The sequence below is a fragment of the Rhinocladiella mackenziei genome, assembly GCF_000835555.1.
Source record: "Rhinocladiella mackenziei CBS 650.93 unplaced genomic scaffold supercont1.6, whole genome shotgun sequence".
NCBI lineage: Eukaryota > Fungi > Ascomycota > Eurotiomycetes > Chaetothyriales > Herpotrichiellaceae > Rhinocladiella > Rhinocladiella mackenziei.
Window position 1 is genome coordinate 2762542 of NW_013550599.1, and position 25518 is coordinate 2788059.

At 51.0% G+C, this 25518-nt stretch overlaps 8 protein-coding genes across 8 annotated transcripts; 3 read left to right on the forward strand and 5 right to left on the reverse strand.

Annotated features, from left to right (window-relative positions):
• Positions 1-837: 837 nt before the first annotated feature.
• On the reverse strand, positions 838-3959 carry Z518_08773 (uncharacterized protein; the record flags this gene model as incomplete). Its single annotated transcript, XM_013414512.1, has 2 exons — positions 838-3786; positions 3855-3959. 2 exons carry the CDS (start codon positions 3957-3959, stop codon positions 838-840), a joined length of 3054 nt encoding a protein of 1017 aa, XP_013269966.1.
• A 791-nt stretch (positions 3960-4750) lies between these two features.
• On the forward strand, positions 4751-9360 carry Z518_08774 (uncharacterized protein; the record flags this gene model as incomplete). The annotated part of the gene is made up of 3 exons (XM_013414513.1): positions 4751-5648; positions 5726-5747; positions 5820-9360. 3 exons carry the CDS (start codon positions 4751-4753, stop codon positions 9358-9360), a joined length of 4461 nt encoding a protein of 1486 aa, XP_013269967.1.
• A 1440-nt stretch (positions 9361-10800) lies between these two features.
• Z518_08775 (uncharacterized protein) lies at positions 10801-11019 on the reverse strand (the record flags this gene model as incomplete). Its single annotated transcript, XM_013414514.1, has 1 exon — positions 10801-11019. One exon carries the CDS (start codon positions 11017-11019, stop codon positions 10801-10803), a length of 219 nt encoding a protein of 72 aa, XP_013269968.1.
• Positions 11020-13123: 2104 nt separating this feature from the next.
• Positions 13124-14728, forward strand: Z518_08776 (uncharacterized protein; the record flags this gene model as incomplete). The annotated part of the gene is made up of 1 exon (XM_013414515.1): positions 13124-14728. The coding sequence occupies one exon, from the start codon at positions 13124-13126 to the stop codon at positions 14726-14728; it is 1605 nt and encodes a 534-aa protein (XP_013269969.1).
• A 621-nt stretch (positions 14729-15349) lies between these two features.
• Positions 15350-17061, reverse strand: Z518_08777 (glucose-6-phosphate isomerase; the record flags this gene model as incomplete). Its single annotated transcript, XM_013414516.1, has 2 exons — positions 15350-16508; positions 16562-17061. The coding sequence occupies 2 exons, from the start codon at positions 17059-17061 to the stop codon at positions 15350-15352; spliced, it is 1659 nt and encodes a 552-aa protein (XP_013269970.1).
• A 686-nt stretch (positions 17062-17747) lies between these two features.
• Positions 17748-18553, reverse strand: Z518_08778 (uncharacterized protein; the record flags this gene model as incomplete). Its single annotated transcript, XM_013414517.1, has 2 exons — positions 17748-18283; positions 18337-18553. 2 exons carry the CDS (start codon positions 18551-18553, stop codon positions 17748-17750), a joined length of 753 nt encoding a protein of 250 aa, XP_013269971.1.
• Positions 18554-20121: 1568 nt separating this feature from the next.
• On the forward strand, positions 20122-21405 carry Z518_08779 (uncharacterized protein; the record flags this gene model as incomplete). Its single annotated transcript, XM_013414518.1, has 2 exons — positions 20122-20400; positions 20464-21405. The coding sequence occupies 2 exons, from the start codon at positions 20122-20124 to the stop codon at positions 21403-21405; spliced, it is 1221 nt and encodes a 406-aa protein (XP_013269972.1).
• A 906-nt stretch (positions 21406-22311) lies between these two features.
• Positions 22312-24286, reverse strand: Z518_08780 (uncharacterized protein; the record flags this gene model as incomplete). The annotated part of the gene is made up of 4 exons (XM_013414519.1): positions 22312-22884; positions 22935-23853; positions 23888-23961; positions 24014-24286. 4 exons carry the CDS (start codon positions 24284-24286, stop codon positions 22312-22314), a joined length of 1839 nt encoding a protein of 612 aa, XP_013269973.1.
• Between the last annotated feature and the right edge of the window lie 1232 nt (positions 24287-25518).

The following is a 25518-nucleotide window of genomic DNA, read 5'->3' on the forward strand; positions in this document are numbered from 1 at the left end:
GGTTTCATCATTTGCTAGCTCTTATTTCAACTTGGAAAGTCTTTTACTGAGTTTTGAAGCCGTCCTGACAACTGGAACCGAGCGAAAAAGACAAACCAGAGAACAAACATCCCAGCAAAGGCCCATTTTGCTTGCCTCGATATTGCCATCGCGGCTTCTCACCAGGTGAAGGTATGTCTAGGTGCATAGCTGTGTAAACGCACAAGGAGATAGTTGCAATGCAGTTATACAGATCGTGGGATGTACCCCGTGCCGATAGAGGATTCATCCAGCCTTAGTATATCTCATCATTCAAAGTGGTAGAACCGTGTAGGGATGTCACCTCTTGCACAAATGCCCGAAATATTTGAAGGGCATTCAATCTCACAGTATTGGGTCGGGTTGTTTTTGTCACCGATTCGAGGCCGACCAAGTTTTCTGCGTTTCTCTGGGAAGACGTGTTGCTAGATACAAGAGTAGAAATAATATAAAAGAGTGGCTGTAGATGTAGACCCCGTGGTTGGATGCGAACATATTTCTGTTGAAGTCACCCGAACAAACATGAAAAGTACTATCGGGAACAAGCATTCATAAAGGACAACGTCTGAACTAGGTCGCGCTTGCAGTTCACTGTTGACGGGAGAAGTACCGCCTTGTAGAGCGCTTTGGCTCTCTCGACGAAGTTGTAGTGCCATGAAGAATAGTTGATTAGTTCAGAAAGCTTGGACAGGGATCAGCGATGTCGCTTTCATCTTCAGCCCGAAACATATAAGCTGTTTTGGGCCAGTCAAACTGCGAGATCTCTCTCTCCCCCAAGAAGCCGATGCATTCCGGTGACACTTGAATTGGTTTCGGACTCTACCGAGAGCTCCTTAAGAACTCCAGAACTCCCCTGGTATATCCTACCAACTGACTCAGTCTCTTTTCTTCATCCTCCATGGCCGTCCGCCAAGCCAGCACAGCCTCGTTGAGTTCCTTGACTTCATTGACAAAATCACCGTGGAGTTTTAGAAATTCACTCATCCAAGTGTTGACCAGTTCAAAGGACCTCTTTCGTCTAAGCTGCTCCGTCAATGCGCGAACAAAAGTTGGCATCTCCTTCAAGGCTAGGGAACGAATTTCAAGATCGGCGGCCGAGGGGGGCAACAATGATAAATGACCAGAGAGCGCGGATGGGTCTCGTTCAGCATCCGACTGAAAATTCTCTAGAATGACGGACAGCTGCGATTGGGAACCTGCCTCGTCGCTCAGAACCAATCGAGAGATCCGAGAACGCTCAACATCATCGATCATCTGCTCCTTCTTGCTCACTAGGGTTTGATCACTAGTCTTGCTACCGTTTGTGAGGCTTGATCCAAGGAAAAACGGCGCGGTCTTTGGCTTTTCAGGCGGTTGGATTGGTTTGTTCCGCTGGCGAATACTATCAAGGTTAAGCAAGGTTTGCCAGCGTGATCGAGGCACAATGGAAAGCGTCAAGAGGCTTTGATCCAGCTGTTCCAATGGGGAAGAGCTGTCTAGTCCGTTTGACAGTTCATCCTCGTCTGTCTGATCCGCCTCCATGGCAAGCTGACTGGCTGCATGGAAAGTGGCGCTCTCGCTCAGATCGATAATACCATCGAAGTCATCGACGTGCCTAGTCGGTATATGACTGAATAACGCCTTGTTCGTCCAAATATTGATCCCAGGGGTCCCGGCATGCGTAGTTGCAAGGAATTCGCCAGTGCTTGAGAAAGCAATATTTGTGCACGTAGCTGCCTTGAATGCATCAATCAGATGTCCGGTAGCGAGATCAAATACTCGGACAACGGAGTCCATGGAACATGCCACGATCCATCGACCATCGTGTGAGAAGCAGAAATCGTAAATCTGACCGACACAGCCCCAAAGCTCACGCACCGTCTTTCGAGTCTCAATGTCAACGATGCGAAGGCAGAGGTCGTCGCAAGACAATGCCAGAAGTCCCGACACAGGATTGTACTGAATTGCCATTGGCACGGCAGATTCCACATACTTTTTTTCCAGGATTTTACCCGTTGAAAAGTCCCAGAAGATGATCGAACCATCCAAGCTGGCAGAGACCATAGTGCGATTGAGATGGTCCACAATGATACCTGTTATCGAGTCTCGGTGGCCATGAGGCATACCCGACGTCTGTTCCGCCTGGACTGGCTGTGATTTGCGTTGTTTAGCCTGAACTGGTGTAAGTCGAGGGGGGTATTTTTGGCGATGAGCGCCAGATTGCAAATTGAACATATCAAGACTGCCGCCTGCAGAGCCGACCACGGCAAACGTTCCGCACGTAGTAATAGCCACGCTTGTGACGGATTGGCGGTCGCTTGTTTCCAGTGCCCATCTTCCAGCCTTCTTTCTGCCCCAAGACCAGGTCCTCGCAAACCGATCGTCGGCATGAGCCGTCACGACACTTTCCCATCCGGTCATACTTGCTTCCTCTGCGTTGACGTTCTTCGCATTCGCCCATGTAGGGCCGCTGACGCCGCCCATGCCACCATCTCGATTCAGGGAACATGCCATGTCGATGATGGGTGGAGCCTTGAACTCCTCTACCCCCGGTGCATCATCAGTGAGGAGACCAGCTTTTGTGGCTTTGTGCTTTACCGCCCCCTGGCTTAATTCTGTACTTTGACCATCTTTTCGCAGGCTAAATCCCCACAAGCTTCGGTCTTGAGCAGCAGACAAGAGCCATTTCCCGGCTGCATCGGATCCATCCGACGCCGCGGGAAGAAATCTGAGCTTGGTGACGGAGGCAGCGTGCCCACTTCTTGAATGCAACAGCCGTGGAGTGGGAGAAAACGGATTCTCATCGAAAACCCACGATTTCAAAGCATTGTCTAGTCCTGAAGAAATCAAGACCGGTTGTCCGGGTAGAAATTCTACCTTGTTGATACCAGTTCCTTGGGCCAGGTTGGAAGTCTCATGAGCCCCTCGGACCACCCCGACCACTTTGCCACCGCGGTTGAGATCCCAGATGGTAATGTCCCCGCCTTCGATGCTGGATGTGGCCATGATACCATCCTTGCGACCATCCTCACCAGCTCCCATGCCGTCAGTGCGAAATGTGATCGATGTGACGGGTTTCAACGAATTTCTCTGGTGTAATTCGAGGACCGGCTCATCGGCTTCAATGTCGGTGATGATCAGAGTGCCATCGGCATAAGCTACCGCCAATAGGCAGAGGGCTGGGGTCGGAGCAAGAGCCGTGATAGACCCAGAGCTTGCAGAAGGAGCAAGAATTGTATGGACCAATCTCCCGGTACTGACATTGTATATTTCAACCAGGCCATCTTTTCGCCCGACGAATATCTTGTTCAACAGCGTGGGAAGAGTACAGACATGACCAGAAAAGATCGACTGTGAACGGCCGTCCGTAGAGGGTGAGGAAGGGATAATCGTGGTATAGTGTTCGTAAGAATCAGTTTTCCAGATTTCGATCGCTTCCGTCCCGCAGCCCACGATCCAAGAGCCAAATATGATTATTTGCGCAATCTCCTGAGGGTATACGTCCTCCGTGCTCAACTCTCCGACCAATCTCCCTCGCTTAAATATCCACACGCCTCGAGGCTGATTCGGTTGGGAGCCACCCCAAGCAACGAAGACTCGATCGCGGTACGCGTAGGTAGCAGTGATAGGACTTAGGCATCGGGGCCGGCTAAGGAAAACAAGATTAAGTCCTCGTCGCAGATCGTAAGTTTGCAAAGTATTACCGACGGAGGTAGTAATTTGAAAAGTCGTTTTCCCCAATGGAACGGAAGTGAAGGGTACCTTAGTAGGGGAGACGAGCCCGAGAGTCTATACCCGAGCAAGCAGTTAGTTCAGTCCATCCGAGGCAAGCACTCCTCGCTCAAAGAAACACATACCCTGAAGGGAGCAAATAGCCGGGAACTTGTACGCCTTTTTCCCCAAGCAGAATTGGTCTCCCGTCGCTGTTTCTTTGCAACTGGGAATTCTAGACCATCGTCCATGATATCAAGGCAGCCTACTGCGTGCCTGGAAGGAGGGTAGTTTAGGCGGCTATTATCTTGTGCATTGTCCACAGGTTGGTATTTTGAGTTTCGAGGCAAACGACGGTTTTTTTTTTTTAAGCTGCCGACCCACCCCGGTCATCGAGTACGTCGAAGCACTGACGCAGAAGAGCATTAACTTTTCTGAACGTATAAATTGATGACCTCGTCAAGTCATCGGTCGGGAAATTGGCGGATTTCTTTATGCAATAGAGCTTTCTCATTCATATAGATGGTATCAATACTGATATAATACAGGTTGGGCCACGTTTCTCTGGCTGGGGAGTGAAGCCACGAATCTGGTTGAATACTCCCCCCTACGCGAGCCCTTCCCCGCCAATCAGACGTCTCCGTCGCCTTCGCCTGCCCCTCTATCGCCTCGTCTCGCCTTTTGTAAAACCCTCTTTTTTTTTTCCCTCTTCTTCTCGAAAACGAGACCCCCATATTCATCAACGGCGACATGTGAATCGGAGTTCTTATTAATCATCCTTTCCAAATCTTATTCTTTCTTTTCTTCTTTTATTTTTTTCCTCGCTTGTTTTCCCCCTCAGGGCATCAGCACACTTTCCTCCAGTCGTTCCTTCCTCGACACCAAATGCTGCTGAGCACGGCTGATTCAACCTTTGATTCTTCTCAACCTGCGCCACCCTCTACTGTCCTTCGCCAAGGGTGCGCACATATCACCAGCTCTTTAGTAAGACTATGTTGCCCACTCTCCTGCTGCTGCAATCGTTATCATCGTCATAATCATCATGGAATCCCATTCTCCTCTCCGTCGAACTCCTACCAGTACCTCCGATAATGACCTCGACGACGCTGCCTCTCTTACCGCGGTCTATTCGGCCAGCTCCTCGACGGCTTCCTCTCGCCCCCCTCACCGTTTGACTGGCCGTACTCCCTCCACGCATTCTCTGTTGGCTATTCACAAAAACGCCGATGTCCGCAAGGCTGCGCATGCCGAGACCACCAGGGCTTCGGCCGATCGTTCTAGCATAAGTATGCCACCTCCAATCACCAAACCCAGCATAGACAAGAGGCTTTCCACGTCGTTCTCTTCAGTCCGGTCCCTAAGAAGATCCGAGGAAGTCCCAAGGAGTCCCCCCACTTCCGTCAAGAGCCTCGAAAGAGACAGGAAGCCCGTTTTGGCTGACTCGACCACCACTCTGACTTCAACCATTGCTTACGACCCTACCATGGTTACCACTGCGTCCACTCCATATACCCCTGGTTTGCCTGTCCTTTCGCCTCCTGCCTTTAATCCAAGCATTCCTAATCAGAGGGATCTAGTGTCAACCCTGTCGTCTCCGGTCAATTCCCCGCCATCTGCCTCCAAGCGCGACCCCTCCCTTCCTGCTGGCCAATCCCTGGGAGCTGCCGTCAAATCCGATGGTTCCGAAGCCGCCTTGCCTACTAGAGCCCCTCGATCGACCCAACCGCGTTCCGTGTCCTCCAATCGGCGCCTAAGCACTACTGGATCTTCCAAGAACGAGAGTATTAATTCCGAGAGTAAGGCGGCTGTGGGTCGCATTGGTGTCTGTGCTCTTGATGTCAAGGCCAGGAGTCGTCCCAGTCGCCAAATTTTGACCCGTCTTCAGGGTGACGGGGAATTTGAAGTCATTGTCTTTGGTGATAAAGCAATTCTCGACGAAGGTAAGCCCCCTGTGTCCTCGGCCCCACCCAAGGATTGCTAATTTTTTTCCTTTTCTTTTTTTTTTTTTTTTTTCAAGATGTCGAAAACTGGCCGATATGGTAAGTTGGATTCTAGAAAGAGCCTGGTGGAGGTTTAGAAGAAAGATTGCCCTCTACTAACAGACATGCAAGTGAATTTCTCATATCTTTCTTCTCCGACGGCTTCCCTCTCGACAAGGCTATTGCTTATGCCAAACTACGAAAGCCATTCGTAGTCAACGATTTGGCGATGCAAAAGGTGCTCTGGGACAGACGGCTGTGTCTCAAGATTTTGGACCAGATGCACATTCCGACTCCCAAACGTATCGAGGTGAATCGGGATGGCGGGCCCAGACTCGAATCTCCCGAGCTCGCGCAACACGTCAAGAATATGACCGGAGTGGTTCTCGAGGGCCCTGAAGACGGTACCGGCGGTGGCACTCCGGTCACTCAAAAGGTCGAGTTGATCGATGAGGGCGACACATTAGTGGTGGACGGTAAGCCTTTCAAGAAGCCTTTCGTGGAGAAGCCTGTGAGTGGGGAAGATCACAATGTCATTATCTATTTCCCCAAAGGTCAAGATGGTGGTGCACGGCGTCTCTTCCGGAAAATTGGGAACAAGTCTTCGGAGTTCGACCCAAACCTGACCGTGCCCAGGTGTATTACGGAACCGAGCAGCAGTTACGTCTACGAGCAATTTCTAAAGACGGAGAATGCCGAAGACGTCAAAGCCTACACGGTTGGTTCGAATTACTGTCACGCTGAGACGAGAAAGTCCCCGGTTGTGGATGGTCTCGTCCGCCGGAACACACGTGGAAAAGAGCTCAGATATGTCACCAAACTCAGCGACGCCGAAAGGGAGATGGCCTCCAAGGTCGCCCGAGCTTTTGGGCAGCGCATTTGCGGTTTCGATTTATTACGAACGGGCACCTCTAGTTACATCATCGACGTGAATGGCTGGAGTTTCGTGAAAGACAATGAAGACTATTACAACGATTGCGCAAAGATCTTGCGAGGAATATTTCTCGCTGAACGCCTCAAACAAGATCATAGTAGCCTTGGTGATGATCAGTCCATCGAGAACACGAGCGACAACCTGCAACATCGTCAGGCGACTAGTCATTCGCATCGGTCAGCCTTGAAGACGATACTCAAATCTCCAAGTATGACGAAACTATCACAACACTTACCTTATTCTTCCCGACATCATCCGTCAGGAGTGACGGGATCTCCCAAGACGTCATCTCTGACCACACCTCTGAGTTCACCGCCCAGTATTGAGAGGCCCCCTCCGGGGGTCGACAATACAGACACGCTGCCGCCACCCATTCTTTCAACGGCGAATGAAATCGGAACAGCAGAACCCTCGCCGGCTATCAGGGAGCAGGAACACCCCGTCCCGATGCCGAACTCGAAGCACTCTTGGAGGCTGAAGGGAGTGGTCACGGTCATCCGGCATGCTGACAGAACTCCGAAGCAGAAGATCAAGTTTACGGCTCATTCACAAGTATTTGCCGACCTCCTCAAAGGCCATGACGAGGAGGTACTCCTCAAAGGGGAGGCGGCTTTGGCAAGTGTCGAAGCAGCGGTAAAGACTGCACAGAGAGAAAAGCTCGAAGACCCAGTCAAGCTACGGAATTTACGAAATGCCCTTGCTAAGAAAGGCAACCAGCCGGGGACCAAAGTTCAAATCAAGCCTATGTTCCGAAAGAGAAGTCCCGGGGAAATGTCCGCCACCGCTCCCGAGGTTTTACGAACCACGACCGAACCCGACGGAACCGAAATGGTAGAGACGCCCTGTCATGGCCGGATCGGTTCGGTTTCAGACTCCAAGGAAGTGCATCGTGTTCAGACCAGAAGTGATTCCATATCTGGCGCCACTTTCTCGCGGTTTTCAGCCGCCGAAAATGATCTCGTTCTTGACAAATTGCAGCTGGTCATGAAATGGGGAGGAGAACCAACACATTCTGCTCGATATCAATCGCAGGACTTGGGCGCGAACATGCGAGATGACTTTAAATTACTCAATCGAGAAGTGCTAGACGATGTCCGAATTTTCACGAGCTCCGAAAAGCGAGTCAAGACCAGCGCGCAGATATGGGCTGCTGCCTTTGTCGGTCGCCAAGATATTCCTGAAGACTTTATAACTGTCAGAAAAGATCTTCTGGACGATTCAAACGCAGCGAAGGACGTCATGGACAAAGTCAAAAAGAAGCTTAAGCACCTTCTTCGAGAAGGAAGCGTCCCGGAAGAATTTGCCTGGCCGAAAGACGCGCCAGAGCCGTACGTGGTGATGCAGACTGTCATTGATCTGCTCAAATTCCATCGGAGAGTGATGAGGTACAATTTCAAAAAGCTTACCTCTGGAGCCGCTGCCTCTCTTGCCGCTCTAAATGGTTCGGCAGATTCGACGAACAATCCGAACCGAGAGACCGTCACTGTCGCATCAATCCAATCCAGATGGTGTACCGGTGAAGACGCCGAACTCTTCAAGGAACGATGGGAGAAGCTATTTTCCGAGTTTTGTGATACCGAAAAGGCCGATCCTAGCAAGATATCTGAGCTGTATGACACGATGAAGTACGATGCTCTTCACAACAAGCAATTTCTGGAATGGGTTTTCAGGCCTAGCCAATCACTTCTCGAAGAAATGGCCAAGGAGGAAAACCTTTCGTCGTCGAATACTCCTCCTGAAGCTGAGAGAGTCGATGAAACACCGGGTCCGGTTAGCAGCACTCGTCACGAGAGTATCATTTCGTTCACCAACAGCCTCCCGGACAGGTATACTTTTGCTCAGAAAATTCGTCTGAGAAAACAATCGGTCCTGAAACCGCCTGCGCCCACTCCGCGATTGATGTCCTGGGAACAAGGTGCGTCCTATTTCAAGCTCTTCGGTGGATCTGGGGATAGCCCGTCGAAGCAAGATCGCAGACTTGGCCGTTTGAGAGAACTATATCGATATAGCAAGATTTTGTTCGATTACATTGGACCTCAAGAATACGGCATCAGCGACCACGAAAAACTGGAGATTGGTCTTCTGACATCCCTCCCATTGTTACGAGAAATAGTCGACGATCTTGAAGAATTGCAGGCTTCTGGCGACGCCAAGTCTTTCGTCTACTTTACCAAGGAGTCTCACATTTATACACTCCTCAACTGCATCATGGAGGGCGGCATCCACACGAAAATCAAACGATCCACTATTCCGGAACTCGACTATCTCTCACAAATCTGCTTCGAGCTCTACGAAGCAAAAGACGCCGATACTACAGAGTCAGCGTACTCGATTCGTATCTCCATCTCTCCTGGTTGCCACACCATCGACCCTCTCGATGTGTCCCTTGACTCCAAGCACGCCATTGGAAGCGCGCCTCGACGGTCGCTGACCAATCACCAGGATTGGAAGGAGGTTATTTCGACACTCAAGGCCAAGTTCAACACGGTGCAGTTGCCCAAGAGTTTCCTTGCGGTGAACGTGAGTGAGAAGCACGAAGAAGATGCCGAACGGAGGGCGAGTTTGTTGCAGAGCGAGGCTGCGAAGCAGAGATACGCAGCAGGGGAAGGTATAGAGAGTCAAGACGTATTGGAGAACGAAAAGGATGACGGCGAAGGTGTGGCTGGGGATACAGTACCAGCACAACTGTCGTCATCAGACTCCACAACAGATGCAGAGACTGTTCCCGCGCTAGAATAAAAGTCTCCACCATACTGGAACGGCCGAAATGACTTTTAGGAAAACGTGGAATCCAAATTTCCAACTTGGAGTGGACAACAGCTGAGAATATTCGGGTGGAACCGTCATTTTGCTTGGAGCACGGGACTGTAAAGACTGAATATCATGTGAATGGGCGGAAGGTTTGATCTCTTTGAGTTGTACTGTTCGACTATTATGTTTTGAGACACGCCCTGCCATGACCTGTGGGTGGTTACGTGTTTTTGGGTTGGGGGTTGGGGGAACTTTGCATCAAGGGTATGTAGATTACATTCTTGAATGTGAGTTGCGTAGAGGAATGAAAGATCGCTGCCTTTTGAAGTCTACCTAACTCCATTAACCTATTCTAATATCCTGTATCTCAGGGTTCTACTCTCTAGATCTAGTCTGTCTAGATTCTATACTGCATCTATTTTCTCTTCTTGCAGGGTCTATGCCGTCTCTTCTGGTCTATATTTCCACCACGCTGATTCTGAGGACAGTTTGTCTACTGAATCGTTCGAGGTATCTTGAGCCTCGAACATCTACTCCTTTGGCTGGGCGCGTACAGCGAACTCGGCAATATGGTACATGTAGTCGAATCTCAGTATCGGTTGCTCAAATTATTGGTGTGGAGTCTTTCGACATAGTGTGCTTCGTGTTTGGTTGACAATATCGGGATTAATGGGACGTCTGGAAATGTTGCTGAGAGATCTGTGAGATTGTCATTGCTCGGAAGAAGTATTTGGGAAAATGGAAATAGCTTGATGTGCGTGCAATAGCGGTTTTGCATGAGCAGACCTCCTTTTTAAGATGCCGTGCCAAAGGTGCTGCGAATGGGTGAGATCATCCGTGTGATGCGAAAACTTGGAAGAACCCTCGAAATGGGGTATGGGAGACGGAACGTGAGCACTTTGTCGAGATTGGTGTGAAAGAGAGCATAAATTCGCCTGGTGATTGTTGCTCTCGGGGGCCGGGAGCAAGTCCCCTTTGTATCTTGGTGTCGAAGGAAGAACGGCGGCGGTAGAGTTGGCATTCATGATGGCAATGCTTCCAGGTGGATATTTCAAGTCGTTTACACCCAAAGTGTGATAGTATGAGTGATTCAGAAGCCAGTGTCGGCTGCGGTGTCCGGCCATGTGGAGAACTAGAATGGTTCGCATGCGGAGTCCATGAAACCTGAAAAAGGTCGTCCCTCATTTCAATCAAGGTTCCAGGAGAAGGTGATGTTGTTGATTTGAAGTTGGGAAGTGACGAAACGCTGTCTCTGTTGCTGAAAGCTGGAAGCGTGGATATCTTTGCGCAGCAGTTGTAGTGTGGTTTCTTCTGACGAGGCATTCATCTCGTTGGCTGCGAAGGTGTCGTGTTGGCTTTTCTTCTTCCAGACCGGAATAATGTTTTCGAATCCTCGCAGCCCTAATCTTTCTTTTCCCCATTTTTCTTTCAGTTCGCCCGTAGTCTACGCAGCCCTTCTCTGATTTCTTTCAATTCCAAAAGGTGTCCTCTCTCAATCTCTTGCATCAATTTCAAGTTTTCCTGTTTGAGCTCTTTAAAATCCTCATCCAATTTGTTGTGCCATGGATAGAGGACGAAGACCTGGAATCCGAGTGCGGAAGTCGCGATCATGAAGTTGGTGATGGAGAATCGTCGGGCGATAAGCATGCTGAAGGCCAGAGGGAAGGGCTGGATGGGATTATGGGTTGGTCACAGGAAGAATGATTTCGACCCTTGGGAGATTGAGAGAGAGATTGAGGCTTCGACACCGAGAAAAATCTAAAGCACACCAGATAACGCTCAATCTCGCGAAGATAAAGAAAGAACACCAGATAGCGGTACAGGCTCGCTTATGAGGAACTCACCGTCGACCCGATACCGGGCCCCTTTGTAGATGGTACCGTGTTCCCGGCTGAGGTTCGTGGGCCAAAGTGGAGCATTTGGAGCATTTGGATCATTTGGAGCATTTTCGAGGCCCAGTGGATGTGAAAATTTTTAGTAGAGACTGGCTCTAGAGTTTGGGCAGAAGAACGACTTATACCTGATTTGACCTTTTGGGAAACAACGCCTGAGAAGAGGACCTGATGTCGGGTACAATCGGGACCAATGCAACAGTCAAGGCGCCGAAGCCAGCTGGGTCTCGGGGTGGGTCCTTGAGTAAGGCTTGGGAATCACTAGTGCGAGGCCTCGAGTCAGTATAAAGAAAGGCTCTCGGTAGTATGAAGAGTCGAATCATACGTGGGACAAGGTCTCGCAACTTTTTTTTTCCAGGGCTTTTGGCAGCCGCTACTCAGACACAGTACAACTTTTTTGCTTTCGCGAGTTACAGAGTCATTCAATTAGCCGGTGACGGTCTTTTCGGCGTCCAACTACGCTCGCAGGGTGAAGTTAGTGCTATATCGGCGTAGTGATCTACCCTTGCGAGATATTACGTCGCAACCTTTAGCGCACGAAGCGTAACTTTTGGAAATCTCTCTTTACTCGACAGGGATGATAAAGAATCCCGACATTTTTTAAATAAATCGGTGTCGGAAACTATAATATAACCACAGGGAAATTTGGAGTATCTTCAGAGCTCTCATTGTTGAGATTTGGGCGATTCAAAGTTGCGAGTAACTTTGCCACCTGAGAAACTATGCTGCTTTGCACGTGACTAGAGTGCAGTCACATGATTTGGGAAACCAAAGCGAGGCCGAATCTCAGCCTCGTTCGTGTTTCTTCGGACTTCTCTCTCCCATGAATCACCCTTTAGCGAATCCTGGCCCTGGTCGGTAATCGGATGTTCGTCGTAAGGACCCGGAACAAAGGTTCTCACTCGCCCTTTCGGAGATCGACTGGATCAATGCCTAACGTGGCAACAAATCTTAGCTGCCGGGCTGAGCGTATCACGGCGACAGCAGCTTTGCTCCCATCCGGCCATTCCCCCTATTTGATCGATTTGAAATGTTGCACCAGAATTTCCTCAGCCCCCGGCAAGTTGGCCTGCGTGCGTCTCCCTTCAGACCGGGTTCCCCTATTTGAGTATTCCCAGCTCCTTGCCAAGTGAGAGATCCCCGACTGACTGTGACTTCTGGTGTTTCAGGATCTCTCCACAGACGCTTTTCCAATTCCAGCTTCATCGACAAATATTTCCCTCTCCCCGCTGTTTCAATGTCGCTTGAGCGTTTATCGATAGAACGGATCTCTCTTCTTTGAAACTCCGCCTGTCTGGTCCACCTAACACCAAAACTCCTCCCCCTCTCTCCTGCTTACAGGCTGCTTTGCGACCGTGTGCCTAGTCTGCGTCGTTGGACGTCTGAGAGTGGAAAAGGTAAGAATCCACCAAGGAACTCATAGACATCTGGGCATCTCTGGTCCATCTAGATTTCTTCCCTTCGTGTGTGCTGGTCAACTCATCGTTGACACTCTTGTCCTTCCTATTTGGTGTTTTGGAGTCCGAGGCTGGTCCTCTATAGTTTTCAATTCATGGTTTTTCATTTTTTTTTACGCAGCCTTTGACTGTTTTCTCCCCTCCCTCTCTACCTCAAGGCCCATCCAAAGGGACATCCGACGATCAACTGCCAGCCGACAAATCTCTCATCTCCTTTGACCGGTCCCAAGTCGCCCCGCTCAGATCAGGACCGAAGGAAAGACCATATCTCTTGCAAAGATTGAGATTCACCCGCCGGCAAATTGGAGGAAGTCTGATACCACCAGCTCCGTTTTCTCTTTCCCCGCCTGTTCCCGGTCCATCTCCTGACCATTCTCTCCAACTTCCCCTTCTCCTCCAGCAATGTCGATGGATGATTCGAAGCTGCCCCCAACGGTGCCGGACGACCTTTTTGGTCGGGACGACATGGCCCCAGATGATTCCAGTCAAATGGATGACGAGAGTGATTCCGAAGAAGAAGATGAATCGGAAGACGAAGAAATGGGCGACGACGAAAATCCATTCCTTCCGCGTACGAGTTCTATGATTGAATCAGCATTTCCGGCCACAATCTCCCAACCAGCAACGTCTCCAGCGACCATATCTGAAACGACAATGCCTACTACAACATCATCATACATCTTGAGCTCATTGACCGACAATCCATTCATTCCCATTTCGACCGTGACTAGTTCAGCGACTCCAACCTATCCGGTAACTTCAACTGTCGCAGCAGAGCTGACTTCGGCAGCTATTCTCTCTACCACATTTGCAGTAGGGACCAATGCCGCGGCGACAACAAGTGCAAGCACTCCCAACGCCTCTGCTGAGGCCTCCACGTCTCAACGGACCTCTTCCCACACCACCACGGCTATTGCGGTAGGAACCACTGTTGGGGTACTGTCCATTGTCGCCATGGCCTTTCTCCTTTTACGGTACTGCACGCCTGTCAAGGCTCGAGTGGCAGCATACCGAGGACGAAGGGGACAGAGGCTTCCTGGAGACGAAGAAAGGGCAGGGAGTCCGCGGAGGATGGCTCTAGGGATGTCACAGGCTTACTCTCCGAACCCGATGGGAGTATCACAATTCTCGGTCAATGCGTCTTCGGCCGTCGGCACTCCTGCATCGACCTTTACCGGCGCTACGGCTGTGGGCCTTCCCGTTACTACGACCCGAGTTCCCCCACCGGTCTTGGTTCGGAACACTAGTCGACGGGTGAACGACGTTGAAAACCCATTCAGCGACCCAGCGCCCCTTGCTCGGAAGGGAAGTAGTGGTGGAAGCACGACCTCTAGCACGCGGCGGAGTCTTAGCACTCATATGGCAAATGAAGACGATACCGGCGGACCGCCCACACGCCTATCCAACGTGAATGGAAACGGAACCTATGCATTCAACTTCAGTTTCGACGAATACGCCGCATCGCACGTCACCGGTGAGCCGGACCGCCATCCATCGGGCCTGGGCATCACAATGGACACTTCGTCGCCCCGAACACCGTCCCCCGCGACATTCACGCCCCCCACTCCTCCAGAATCCGTCATCGACTCTCCAAGAAGCCAATACCAGCCTCAAATTCGGAAATCGATTACGCCTTCCGAAAGCGTGTCCAACGCCCCGTCCTCGCCGCTCCCGTTCCCAGCTGAACTAGTCCCTCCGATGCCCAATTCGCGGTGGAGCCGCAACTCGTCGAGTGTCAACGGTCGTGGCGCCACCGAGGAGAAGACAGACATGCCCAGCGCAGGCGGGGATGGAATTGACACGGACCCTTCGCTACTTAGTATGAACAGGGGAAGTTCAGCCTCGTCTGTCCCGTCGAAGCTCAGTTCCGGGAGCATTCCTACACTACGGCCGGGGTTACCCAACGGAGTCCGCCCCCCGTCCGGCTCTGAGAGTCGACAACGGAATGGAAGTGGAAGTGGAACCGAAAGCGCTATCAGGTTGCCTGCTATGACGTATCGACCTTGAACTCACTAGGTCCACTAAACGACCGCTAGCTATTGCTTTGTCATCGTACCTAAGCGGTAGAGAAGGTGCTCGCATAGTATATGGGGAGGGAGAAAGAGAGGAATAGTGACGCCTTTTCTGCCGCGAGGAAATACCATACCCAGGAAGATGATATGATCCGATAGACATACGTATGTACACTGTATACTAGACTGTACTACTCTAGACGTAGCTGGAATAAGTGAATGCAACAAGTTAAACTACCCCAAATAGCTCACCACAAAAGGGCGATTCGAGTCGAGCTCTATTCGTCGCAAATAGAAACAAGAGTTCCAGGTAGTTATAATTGATATTGGCATTGGAATCGTATTTGCTTTTTTGGGGGGGGGGTTGGATGTGCTCTTCTCGTCCTTCGATGTCATATAGCATCATAACCGAACGCGACGAGCACTTAATCAATCCTGATGAATGAGTCTTGGAAATCCCCATCTTCTGTGAAAGGAAAGGAAGTTGAACCGACACACGAAGCAAAGCCGACTTCCCAACCTGCATCCTGAGGCCGAGTGTCAGATGTCGTCATAACTTATACAATGTCTTCCGATCCTTCCCTTCACGGTCGGCAATAGGGCTCGACGGTAATCTTCATTTCAGATCGTTCTTGGCCTTGAACGCAGCGAGCAATCCGGCAGTCGAGGAATCGTGATCAGCTCCTGCACCCGCCGTCTCAAGTTCCTTCTGGATCTTCTTGGCCAAGACCTTGCCCAACTCGACACCCCACTGGTCGAAACTGTTGATGTTCCAGATGGCGCCTTCGGTGAAGACCATGTGCTCATAGTAGGCGATCAACGCACCGAGAGCTCCTGGTGTGATCATCTCCGCCAAGATGTTGGTGGTAGGCCGATTTCCGAGGAAAGTCTTGTGGGAGATCAATTCATCAGGGGCACCTTCAGCTTTGACTTGTTCGGGTGTCTTGCCAACCATCAAAGCTTCTGCTTGGGCAAGAAAGTTGGATGCCAGCATGATTTGGTGCTTGCCTCCTTCAACCGGGTTGTGAGATCGAGCGGCCATGATGAAGTCGGTGGGAATGAGCTTGGTACCCTGGTGCAAGAGCTGGAAGAAAGAGTGTTGTGCGTTGGTGGCCGGCTCACCGAAGAAGATGGATCCGGTGGTGTACTTCACATACTCGCCTGTTCGGGTGACTGCCTTGCCGTTGGATTCCATGGTCAATTGTTGCAGGTAGGCTGGAAAACGGTGCATGTATTGGTCAAATGGAGCCACGAGATGGGTCTGAGCGCCGAAGAAATCGGAGTACCACACACTGAGAAGGCCGGCAATGACAGGGATGTTCTCGTGCAAAGGAGCGGTCTTGAAATGTTGATCCATGGCGTGGCCACCGGCCAGGAATTGACGGAAGTTATCGTAGCCAATGTACAGGCAGACAGACAACCCGATTGCAGACCACACAGAGTATCTGCCACCAACCCAGCTTTCGAAGCCAAACATGTTCTTGGTATCAATCCCAAATTTGCCGACTTCTTCGGCGTTCGTGGAGAGAGCAACGAAGTGTTTGGCAATATCTGATTCCGTGGCCGACTGCAAGAACCATTTCTTCGCTGTGTTGGCATTGGTCGTGGTCTCTGCGGTAGTGAAGGTCTTGGAAGCAATGAGGAAGAGGGTGGTCTCGGGATTGGCATCCCTGAGGGCTTCAGCGATGTGAGTACCGTCAATGTTGGAGACGAAGTGGAGGGTCATGTTTCTGTCGCCATATGGCTTCAAAGCTTCGGAGACCATGACCGGACCGCTGGGAAAAGGTCAATTGAGTGCCTCCGTCACACCAACGAAACTCCAACTTACAGGTCAGAGCCTCCAATCCCGATGTTGATGATGGTGGTCAACTTCTTGCCCGTGTATCCCGTCCACGAACCACGTCGGATTGCTTCCGAGAATTCCTTCATGTGTTCCAGGACCGAGTCGGTCTCCTCGACGACACTCTTGCCATCGACAGCCATGGGCTGGTTTGTAACATTTCGGAGGGCCACATGGTAGACAGCTCTCTTCTCGGTGAAGTTGATCTGGTCACCGGCAAACATCTCATCCCGCAGTTGTTCCAGATTGGCTTCTTTGGCCAGGTTAATGAGGAGGTCGAGGGTCTCTTCGGTGATGAAGTTCTTGGAGAAGTCGAACAGGATCTCAGAGTCGTCGGCCGAGTTCTTGAAGATCCTCTTGAACTTCTCGAACCGCTGAGGATCATCCTGGAAACATTCCTTTAGGATAATGTTGCGGCCCACCTTGTTGTGGTGGTCGACGAGAGCTTGCCATGCTTTGAGATCGGTGGCCTGTGAGAAGCCGGGCATATTGAAGGACGGTTATCGAGCTCGAGAGTCTGGTCCTGGAGTCCCAGAAAAGGTCAGTGAGTTGAAGCTTGACGAGGACTTTTAGCAAAGCTCAGCTGAAACACGGAGAGTTGCGGATGGCGTGAAACAGGTCGGTCGCCGGTGTTTTGAAAGGACTCACAGACGCGATAGCTAGGAGAGAACGCCGGGAATGGGTAGAGACAGATCAATGGATCCGTTCAGGGTGGACAGTGATGTTGTGAAGCGGACCTGTGTTGGGCAAGCGCAGTCTCTTTTTAAAAAATAAAAAAGATGGATTGCGCGTTGGCAGATGGAGGGGCAGGTCAGGTATGATGCAAGTGTGCGCCAACAACTGGACGAGCTGCGCTTCTGCCCCGCCATCGCCCTTTTTCCCTCAGTCCCTTTCATACCAATCATTCCGTCAGCACTGCACAGATGATTCAGCGTCCAACAAACTCACACCCAAATCGAGAAATGCGCCAGGACGCAGGACTCGCAATACCAACTGACCCATTCCTCAAAGGCGCATCCGCTTTCAAGTCACATCGGCTGTCGGGCTCGCGCGGTGATTTTCGTTTTGGATGACACATGGAGCCTTGTTAATTATTGGAACTTGTTCTAGAGGACTGATCTCTCGTGTCGTCAACATGCCGATCACACCATCTCTAAATCCTTCCTCCCTCTATCTATATCAACAGAGCAGATATGAACAGCACACATCCAAGGGCAAATAGCGATGCGGAAGTTTGACCCTGAAGCCCAGAGGCAGCTCCCTTGTAAACGCTGATGGGAGGACTGACGCTGGCAGCAGGCGTTGTGGTGTTCGGGGGAGTGGAATTGATAGGATGAACGGTGGAAACATTGGCTACCGACAAGGTGGAAGTGGTTGTGTTTAGGGCCACAGCGGTGGGATTTCCCAAGAGTACCACGGAAGTCGTAATGGTGATGCCAGTGGTGGAACCGCTCAGAGCGCGAGATGAAGCCGTCGCTGACACAATCACCGTGTTCGTAGTCGTCGAAGTGATAGATGCGGTGTAAGTTGTCGTGTCCGAGCTAGGGCTAGAAGTAGAGCAGGAGGTCGTAACCGTAATGGGTGGGCGTGTCGTAGTGGATGCAATAGGGCTCGATGGAGTCAAGGCCGCAGAGGTTGAAGAAGTCGAGGCGATACCTCCTCCACAGCGCTCACCGGGAGAAGAACAAATGAAATTGGCTAGGCAGGCATCTTCAAGTTTGTTAGCAGCGCCCTGGACATTGTGATGTTCACGGGTAACTTACATTTATCTTGACCGCAAGTTTCACCAGCTTTGGAGTCATAGCAAGTATCAGCGCCACATTGGGCGTAGTCGGTACCACAGCCAGCACAGCTGCCGGTCATTGGGTACGGGTACGTCTCGTAAAGAGGGATGATAGCGTGGCCTTGCTGGGGGGCGGCCAAACATTGAACTGCAATGGCCCCAAAGGCCGCAATGACGAGGATAGGAATTGAGCGCATGATGGGAGTAGCAATATTAGCAAATATTAAAGTCCAGGCGAGACCAGGGGAGAACGAATGTCTCGGGCTGCAGCTCGATGGAGGAAAAGACAACAAGAGTGATCTGGGCCATCAAGTCCACTATTAATATTGAGAGAGTGTGTTTCTTTGTACCGAATTGGAAGAGGCAACAAAGAATATTGCATGCTGGGCAGTGAGGGCCCGTTTCTGGGTAAAGAATGTGGCACAAACAAAGAAGCAGACCGACCAGAAAGTCGTGGAACGAATCAATCTCCGATGCATAGGCTAGTTCGGAAAGAAGAGATTTGAAGGCAAGAGATATGCCAATGAAGGGTGCGTTATATGTCTGATACAAGTATGCGCTTGGAGAAAGGATATAGTGTGGGTGTAGGTGAGCTATGTAGAAGGCTGTAAAGTCGGTAGCCCATGCCTTTGTGACAATCGACGCCGCAGTTCAGAGTAGAAGAGATCTTGAGGCCAAGCGGAACAAAGGAAATAGGCCATCCGATCCCAAATTGGGGACAGGCTTGCAGTGGTAGTGTGAGAAGGGAAGTCGGGATGGTTCGCAGGCGACCAAATAGTTGGAAGCGTCGGGCATACTGCAAAGCAGACAAACATGCCAAGCAATTATCCTCCGAGCGGAAGTCACGTGCGGTCATACATATTTTCCCACCGGCCAATGACGTGCTTCCGGCGAATCGATCGCCTTGCCAGTGACAATAAAGACAAAGATAGTGGAATGGTGCAATGCTAGCGAGGCATAAGGCGTCCCTCGAACAACTTTTCCCCCTTGTGACAGCGGAGCGGAATCTCTTATATCAACCTCGCCCATCCCATGTTCCAACATTCAACACCGCACCCACATTTCCATAGGGCGAACGGGCTCTCGACTTGCCGGCACTTCTCTGTCCAAGACCAATTTGACTTCCTCCGTTGCCGAGTCCAGACTCCACTACTGCACCACCACCGGATAAGCGTGGAATCCTTACCACCAAAACCCCCCCCCCCCAAGACCAAACCCTGCGCTTTTTTTAGTCTACTTACCCTCACCATCTCATTTAGCTGCGTTCTGATTGTTCCTGGGTATGCGACCGTTGGTGTCCCACCAGCTCCTTGACCCCACTACCTCTCTTCTAGACCAGTCATAACAGAGATTACTCAGGTGTCTATCTTCAGAAGTTCGCCCTTCTAGGCGCGGCATTCCTCCTTTTCACACCAATGCCCCCCCCAAAATGTGCCGATTTCACGCCTTCACAGCCGCCCTTTGGGTCAATTCTAGACGACTTTCTTGTGCCTGGCTAAATTGTCTTGGTCTTTCTCCGTCATGAATTTCCATCTCTACTACACTTGGATCCTGTGTCCAAGTGCCATATTTTCCTCAACTATGACCTTTGCTGCCACTGTGTAGTCCAATCAATTTCGACCTTACCCTGTCACCCTCACCGAAGACAAAATGAGGTAACAAAGTCAACGATTCCTCTCGCATCCAAACCCAGGTGTCACTGGACCCTGTTTTCCGGGTGTTCCAACCTAGAAAAGCGACAGAATTCGCGGAGACAGCAAAAGCTATGGCTGGTCCACTCCTTCATTCTGACAGCAAAAGTTCGCGTCGTCGCTGGCTCATCGGCATCGTTGTTTTCACCATCATCGCCATTTTGATCACCACCAGCGCTCATTTCAGAGGAAATTCCTATGGCGATCTGAGCTTCCCGGCTCCCGGATCAGAAACCGGTTCACCAAGGACTTTACGTCTGAAGGAATTCATCAAGCCAGAGGGCATTAAGATCATCGGACTTGTCTTTTTTGGTAGAAAAAATCGAGTTGAGATTCTACGATGTTTCCTCGAGGTGCGCTCCCCCGTTAGAAGTTCCTATCCCTCTCATTTGTAATTCTCCTGACTCCAGTTTTAGCGCAATCTCGTCGATAATGGCGGCTGGCTCGACGAAATCCACTGGGTGAAGAACACTGATAAGAAAATTGACCTGGTATATCTGGATGAGATCCTGGCCTCGTCTCCGCGGTACAAGAAAATCGAGCTCGAGGGTGTCGGCTTCGTCGGCTACGGGTACGCCTGGTCGCGCCTGGAGCGAGGGCATTTGTATGTCAAAATAGACGATGACGTGGTATGGTTTGCCGACGACACTATTCCACGCATCGTGACAATGAAGCTCGCGAATCCCAACTACCTGCTCGTGAGTGCGAACATCGTCAACTCCCCGCTCATGGGCTGGGTGCACTACCACATGGGTGCTATGCACCCTTACCTGCCGGAATTCGACGTCTATGAGCCTCCGCTGCTGGAATTCCCACACCCGTCACGCAAACCCTGGCAGTATTCCGCATACCCCTACTGGACTGGGCCCGACGACTACTTCTTCGACATGTTTCAAGACCCACCGTATGACGGGCATCGATGGCTACGGATGGTCAACGACTCAGCGATCCACCGCACTCCCATCACCGAGATCGAGTACAAGACTTGGGGCAATGGATTGAAGTCCTGGGCCATCGCGGCACAGGAACACTACTCATTCCTGGAAAACCTTGCGGACGGCCGACTGGATCGCTACAAGACAGGCGGCAAGGCCTGGCTCACCGACTACAAACGGCTGAGCATCAATTTTGTCGCACTCTGGGCCGATGACGTCCTAGACAATTTGCCGATGGACACTGTTGACGAGGAGTGGTTGACCATCAACCTGCCCAAGAGACTGGGTCGGAGCGTGGCGGTTGAAACGGACGCTTTGGCAGTGCATTTCACCTTTGGTACTCAGGGCAAGGTCGAGAAGACAGACCTCCTGCCTAGGTACCATGACTATGCGCTGGAGAATGCATGTGCCAGAAAAGTCTGATGGAGTTCCCAAAAATGGTCGGAGAATTTCGGTCGAGCAGATCTCACGACGTGCCTGGTCTTCGGAGACGTCTCTGTCCACAACTGGATACGACATGCGAACGCACTCACCAAGGCAAAGCTCGGAACAAATCTCAAGTTGACGAATTCTCTGCGATTCTCTGACGCGATCTTAGGACGACCTGTGGATAAACCTCTTGTCCGCCACGCATGATCTGGATACGCGCAATAGAGGCGCAATCGGAAAACGTACCAGTTTCCACGCACGAATTATCGGCGCTTCAACGCGATTTGGTCCAGTCCGATAGTCTCCATTACTATCACTATTTGCGCCGACCGGCCTTGGACCGGACGATATCACCTGATCAAATCTCGTCATATCTGATCTGATCATGCTGTGCACCTGGCTTTGTCGCTCACATTATCCCGCCGATATCTCTATCCACTCATCCCCACGGGCCGGGCAAATCCCTATACCCGCGTCCGCATCCGCCTGGGGAATATTTTCAGCGGCTCAGAACGAAAGCCACATGACATATCATATCAGGCATAAAGAAGGTGAAAGCGAAAACGGAAAGGATCCTAGTTTAAATCTCATTCGGCCTACCAAAATATACGCATGCAACAAATAGCACACCCGAAAAAGAGAAAAGAAAATCATTCCCGAATATCAAAGGATACCTATGGGAAATGTACAATACGAGACAGTATGGGAATGGTTGCGCTTGGTTTACATTTCTGTGCGTTGTTTCTAGCCTGGCGTTGGAAGGACATGGCAATGTCTTTGTTTTATGATAACTGTTTTACTATTAATGTGGGGATTGGCATGAAACTTCGTCTTCTTGATCGTGTAATGCTGTGTCAATAGCGAAATTTCTTGGAACTTCTTGTTCTCCTTGATTGGCCATCACTGCCCTAGCTCCTTGCTTCTAGCTCCATCCCCAGTCCCTCGGGTCGAAGTCAAGTCACAATGAGTTCCCTCCGCTTTCTCTGCAACCATATACACGCTGCTGACAATGTTGCCACTGACACTGTTAGGGAAAATGCTAGCATCAGCGACTCTGAGATTCTGCAAACCGTAGACTTTCAAGCGGGAGTCGACCGTCGAACCCATCGCGCAGGTGCCACAGCTGTGGTATTCGCCCAGACAGTACTCGCGGCACGCTTCGCGACGCTGCTCGATCGTGTCGAGGGGAAACTGGTCGGGCTCAGGATAGACGCATTTCGTGAGTTTGTCCTTTAGAGCTGGTGCTTGAGCGACTTTTTCGAGGAATTTCAACCCGGCGGCCAGGACGGTGACGTCGGCCGCGTGGTGCAGGTAGTTGGGATTGACTTCGGGGCAGGCCGTTGGGTCGGAGGAGGTGATGTGCACATGACCTCGAGAGACGGGGTATGGGAGACACATGTCCAGCGTGATGGCGTAAGGTCCATTGACGTCGGCAGGAGGGGGGATCAGTTTGGTCTGGTCTGCAGCGCCGTTCTTGACGTCTGAGCCTGCGGCAGCGAGGACTAAGTTGCAGGTTCGCGGACAAGGGATTCTTGATTCCACTGTTTCTTCTGGAAAGGCGTCACTGGCGTGGTAGATTCGATTGACTTGATGATTTCATCCATTTCGCCGTCTTCAGGGGCAATGGAGACAGGTAAGAAGCCTTGGATGGGTTGGATGCATGTGAGAGGACCTCCTTGTTCCTCGACTAACGCCTTTTGCGCCGCGGCCATAACTTCAGGTTTGTGGATAGCATCTGCAGATATTTGGCCGTCGGCGAGGAGGTAGACGGTACCAATCAACACGCGGTCCTGGTAATTGGTTCCGACAGTAGGCAATTCGACGAGGCACTCGACGCCTGCTCGGTTGAGAACCTCAGGGTCGCCAATTCCCGATAACTCGAGGATTTGTGGAGATTGAATAGCGCCGCCGGCAACAATAACTTCACGGTTTGCTTTGACGGTATGTTTCTGTCCGTTGTTCACGAATTCGACACCTGTGGCGGCTTTGTTCTCCAGGAGCACTCTAATGACAAGTGATTCGGTGATGACTTTGAGATTCGGGCGATGTTGATTAGCCTGGAAATACCCACGAGCTGCGTAGCTTCGTTGGCCCTTGTTTGGTCCAGTTCGTGCCACTGTCCCCAGGGTGGTGAAGAAACCGATGTGGTCGCCGCTCCAGGAGTCGGTTGGTTTCTTGGTGAAGCCGGAAGTCAGCTCAGCCGCTTTCATAACATCATCTTCAATGGGCATTCTATAGTCATTGAAACTGGTGCGGATGGGACCGCTGGTGCCATGGTATTCCTGAACAATCGGCATGGTTGTTCGATCAGTAATTCGATCATCGAATGGCTCCAGTGTTTGGTGCTTTCGCATGTATTGCTTGGTTTCGGCTGCAGACCAGGAAGGATCATTTGCCAATTCTGCCCAGTCACCGTAGTCTTCGTGTGATCCCCGAGCATACCTTTTAGGAGAAAGTCAGCATCGGTACCCCTAACAAGTAGTTGATACCGCTTGAGCCGCCCAGAAGTTTGCCTCGAGGCACGTAATGGATCTTATTTTTGTTTCCTACCTAGAGACGCACCGTGTTGGGCAGTGAGGCTTTGGATATGTGATCTTCTCACCTGAGGACTGGTGTGGAATGCCCAGTCGTAGTCCTGGTTTCCCAACGTCTGGAGATGAAAAGCAAGAACATCGACAAAAGGATCTCCAAGTTTGTTCTTCCCAGCCTCAATGACACCAACGGTGACGTTAGGATTCTCAGCCAAGCGAGCAGCAATTGTCAACCCGGCTGTACCACCACCGCGGATGAGATAATCATAGGATGGTTGAAGAAACTCTTCGACGGTCACATGCGCCGACTCCTGAGCCCCATTGACGCTATTGGTGGAGGCCATGTTGTCGAGGTTGGATGGCACCGATTTCAAGTCCTGAAGGAGATGTGGTGTTGCGAAGCGAGAGTAATGAACCTGGTGGAAGCAACTATACGATATTATATACTCGGACTCCCTCGTAATGGAGAGTCTAACCTCGTGCGAGTCCATCCAAGTTCATCGGCAACCCACCATTAATGGGAAGTACCGGCCAATGTAGGGCAAGAATAGGCCAACATACAAGACTTGGTCCCTGCAACAGTATGAGTACGGGGAAAGCGCCGGAGGAACATCCCATAATAAGCGGGGATGTAAAAGACTGAGATGATTGCGCAGGCTGGGATCCAAATAAGTAAGCTGCGTGTGGTTTTGAGTCTCAACCTGCATCCATGATCAATGAATAATGCTCCAGCCTAGTGATCGCAGCAATTGAATATGGTAGAGTTCGAGGTAAATGCTGGACATCCTAGTCTCGACGCTCCCTTTCAGCCGGGGACAGGTATAGAAACACAAACCAAGGGGTAAGTCGGTAAGACAGTCAGCTTCTGTAGCCTCATAAAACTATTAGATACACCACACGCGACCAACAACCCCACATCAGATGGGTGTCGGCCGGGAAAGGGGAAAAGTTGGACCCGATCTAAGATCCATGAGTGTGAGCTTCGGTGGCCTCGTGAGAGGAGGCTGGGAGAAGTGATATGAGAGCCGAGCCGATGACCACACACCCTCCTCTCATCACAAGTACTTCCGATTGAGAGGCAGCAGGGTTCAGGTCTGAGCTGTTTTAAGTTCGGCGAGTGGCCGTTATTGTGGTCAACGAGAATGGGGGGAAACGTACCAAGGTAACTACATTGACGGTAAAGCACCGAGTGGAGCGGGAGGAGATGAAGGTTCCAGATTATCCACTCAGTACATGAATACCTGGATCTCAAAGAATATTGTATGCATGGTCAAGGACCAGATACTTCATAGTGATGGCGGAAAACTTCAATCTTCATCCCCCAGGATACACAGCAGCGGCGTGCAAATTCGCATCACTTTCCCAATTCGACAGTATAGAATTTAACCCCGATCAAGGCTCCGTCATACAACCAAATCATCGTGCTCACAACTGCTGAGTATTTTTACCTACATTATGTTTTTTTCTACGACCAGCAGGGTCCACATAGACCTGGTATTCCTGTTCGACACCTCATCCGGCATACCATCCACCTTGGCAGGACTCTCGAGCCACGTCCTCGCCCCCTTGAAAGCTG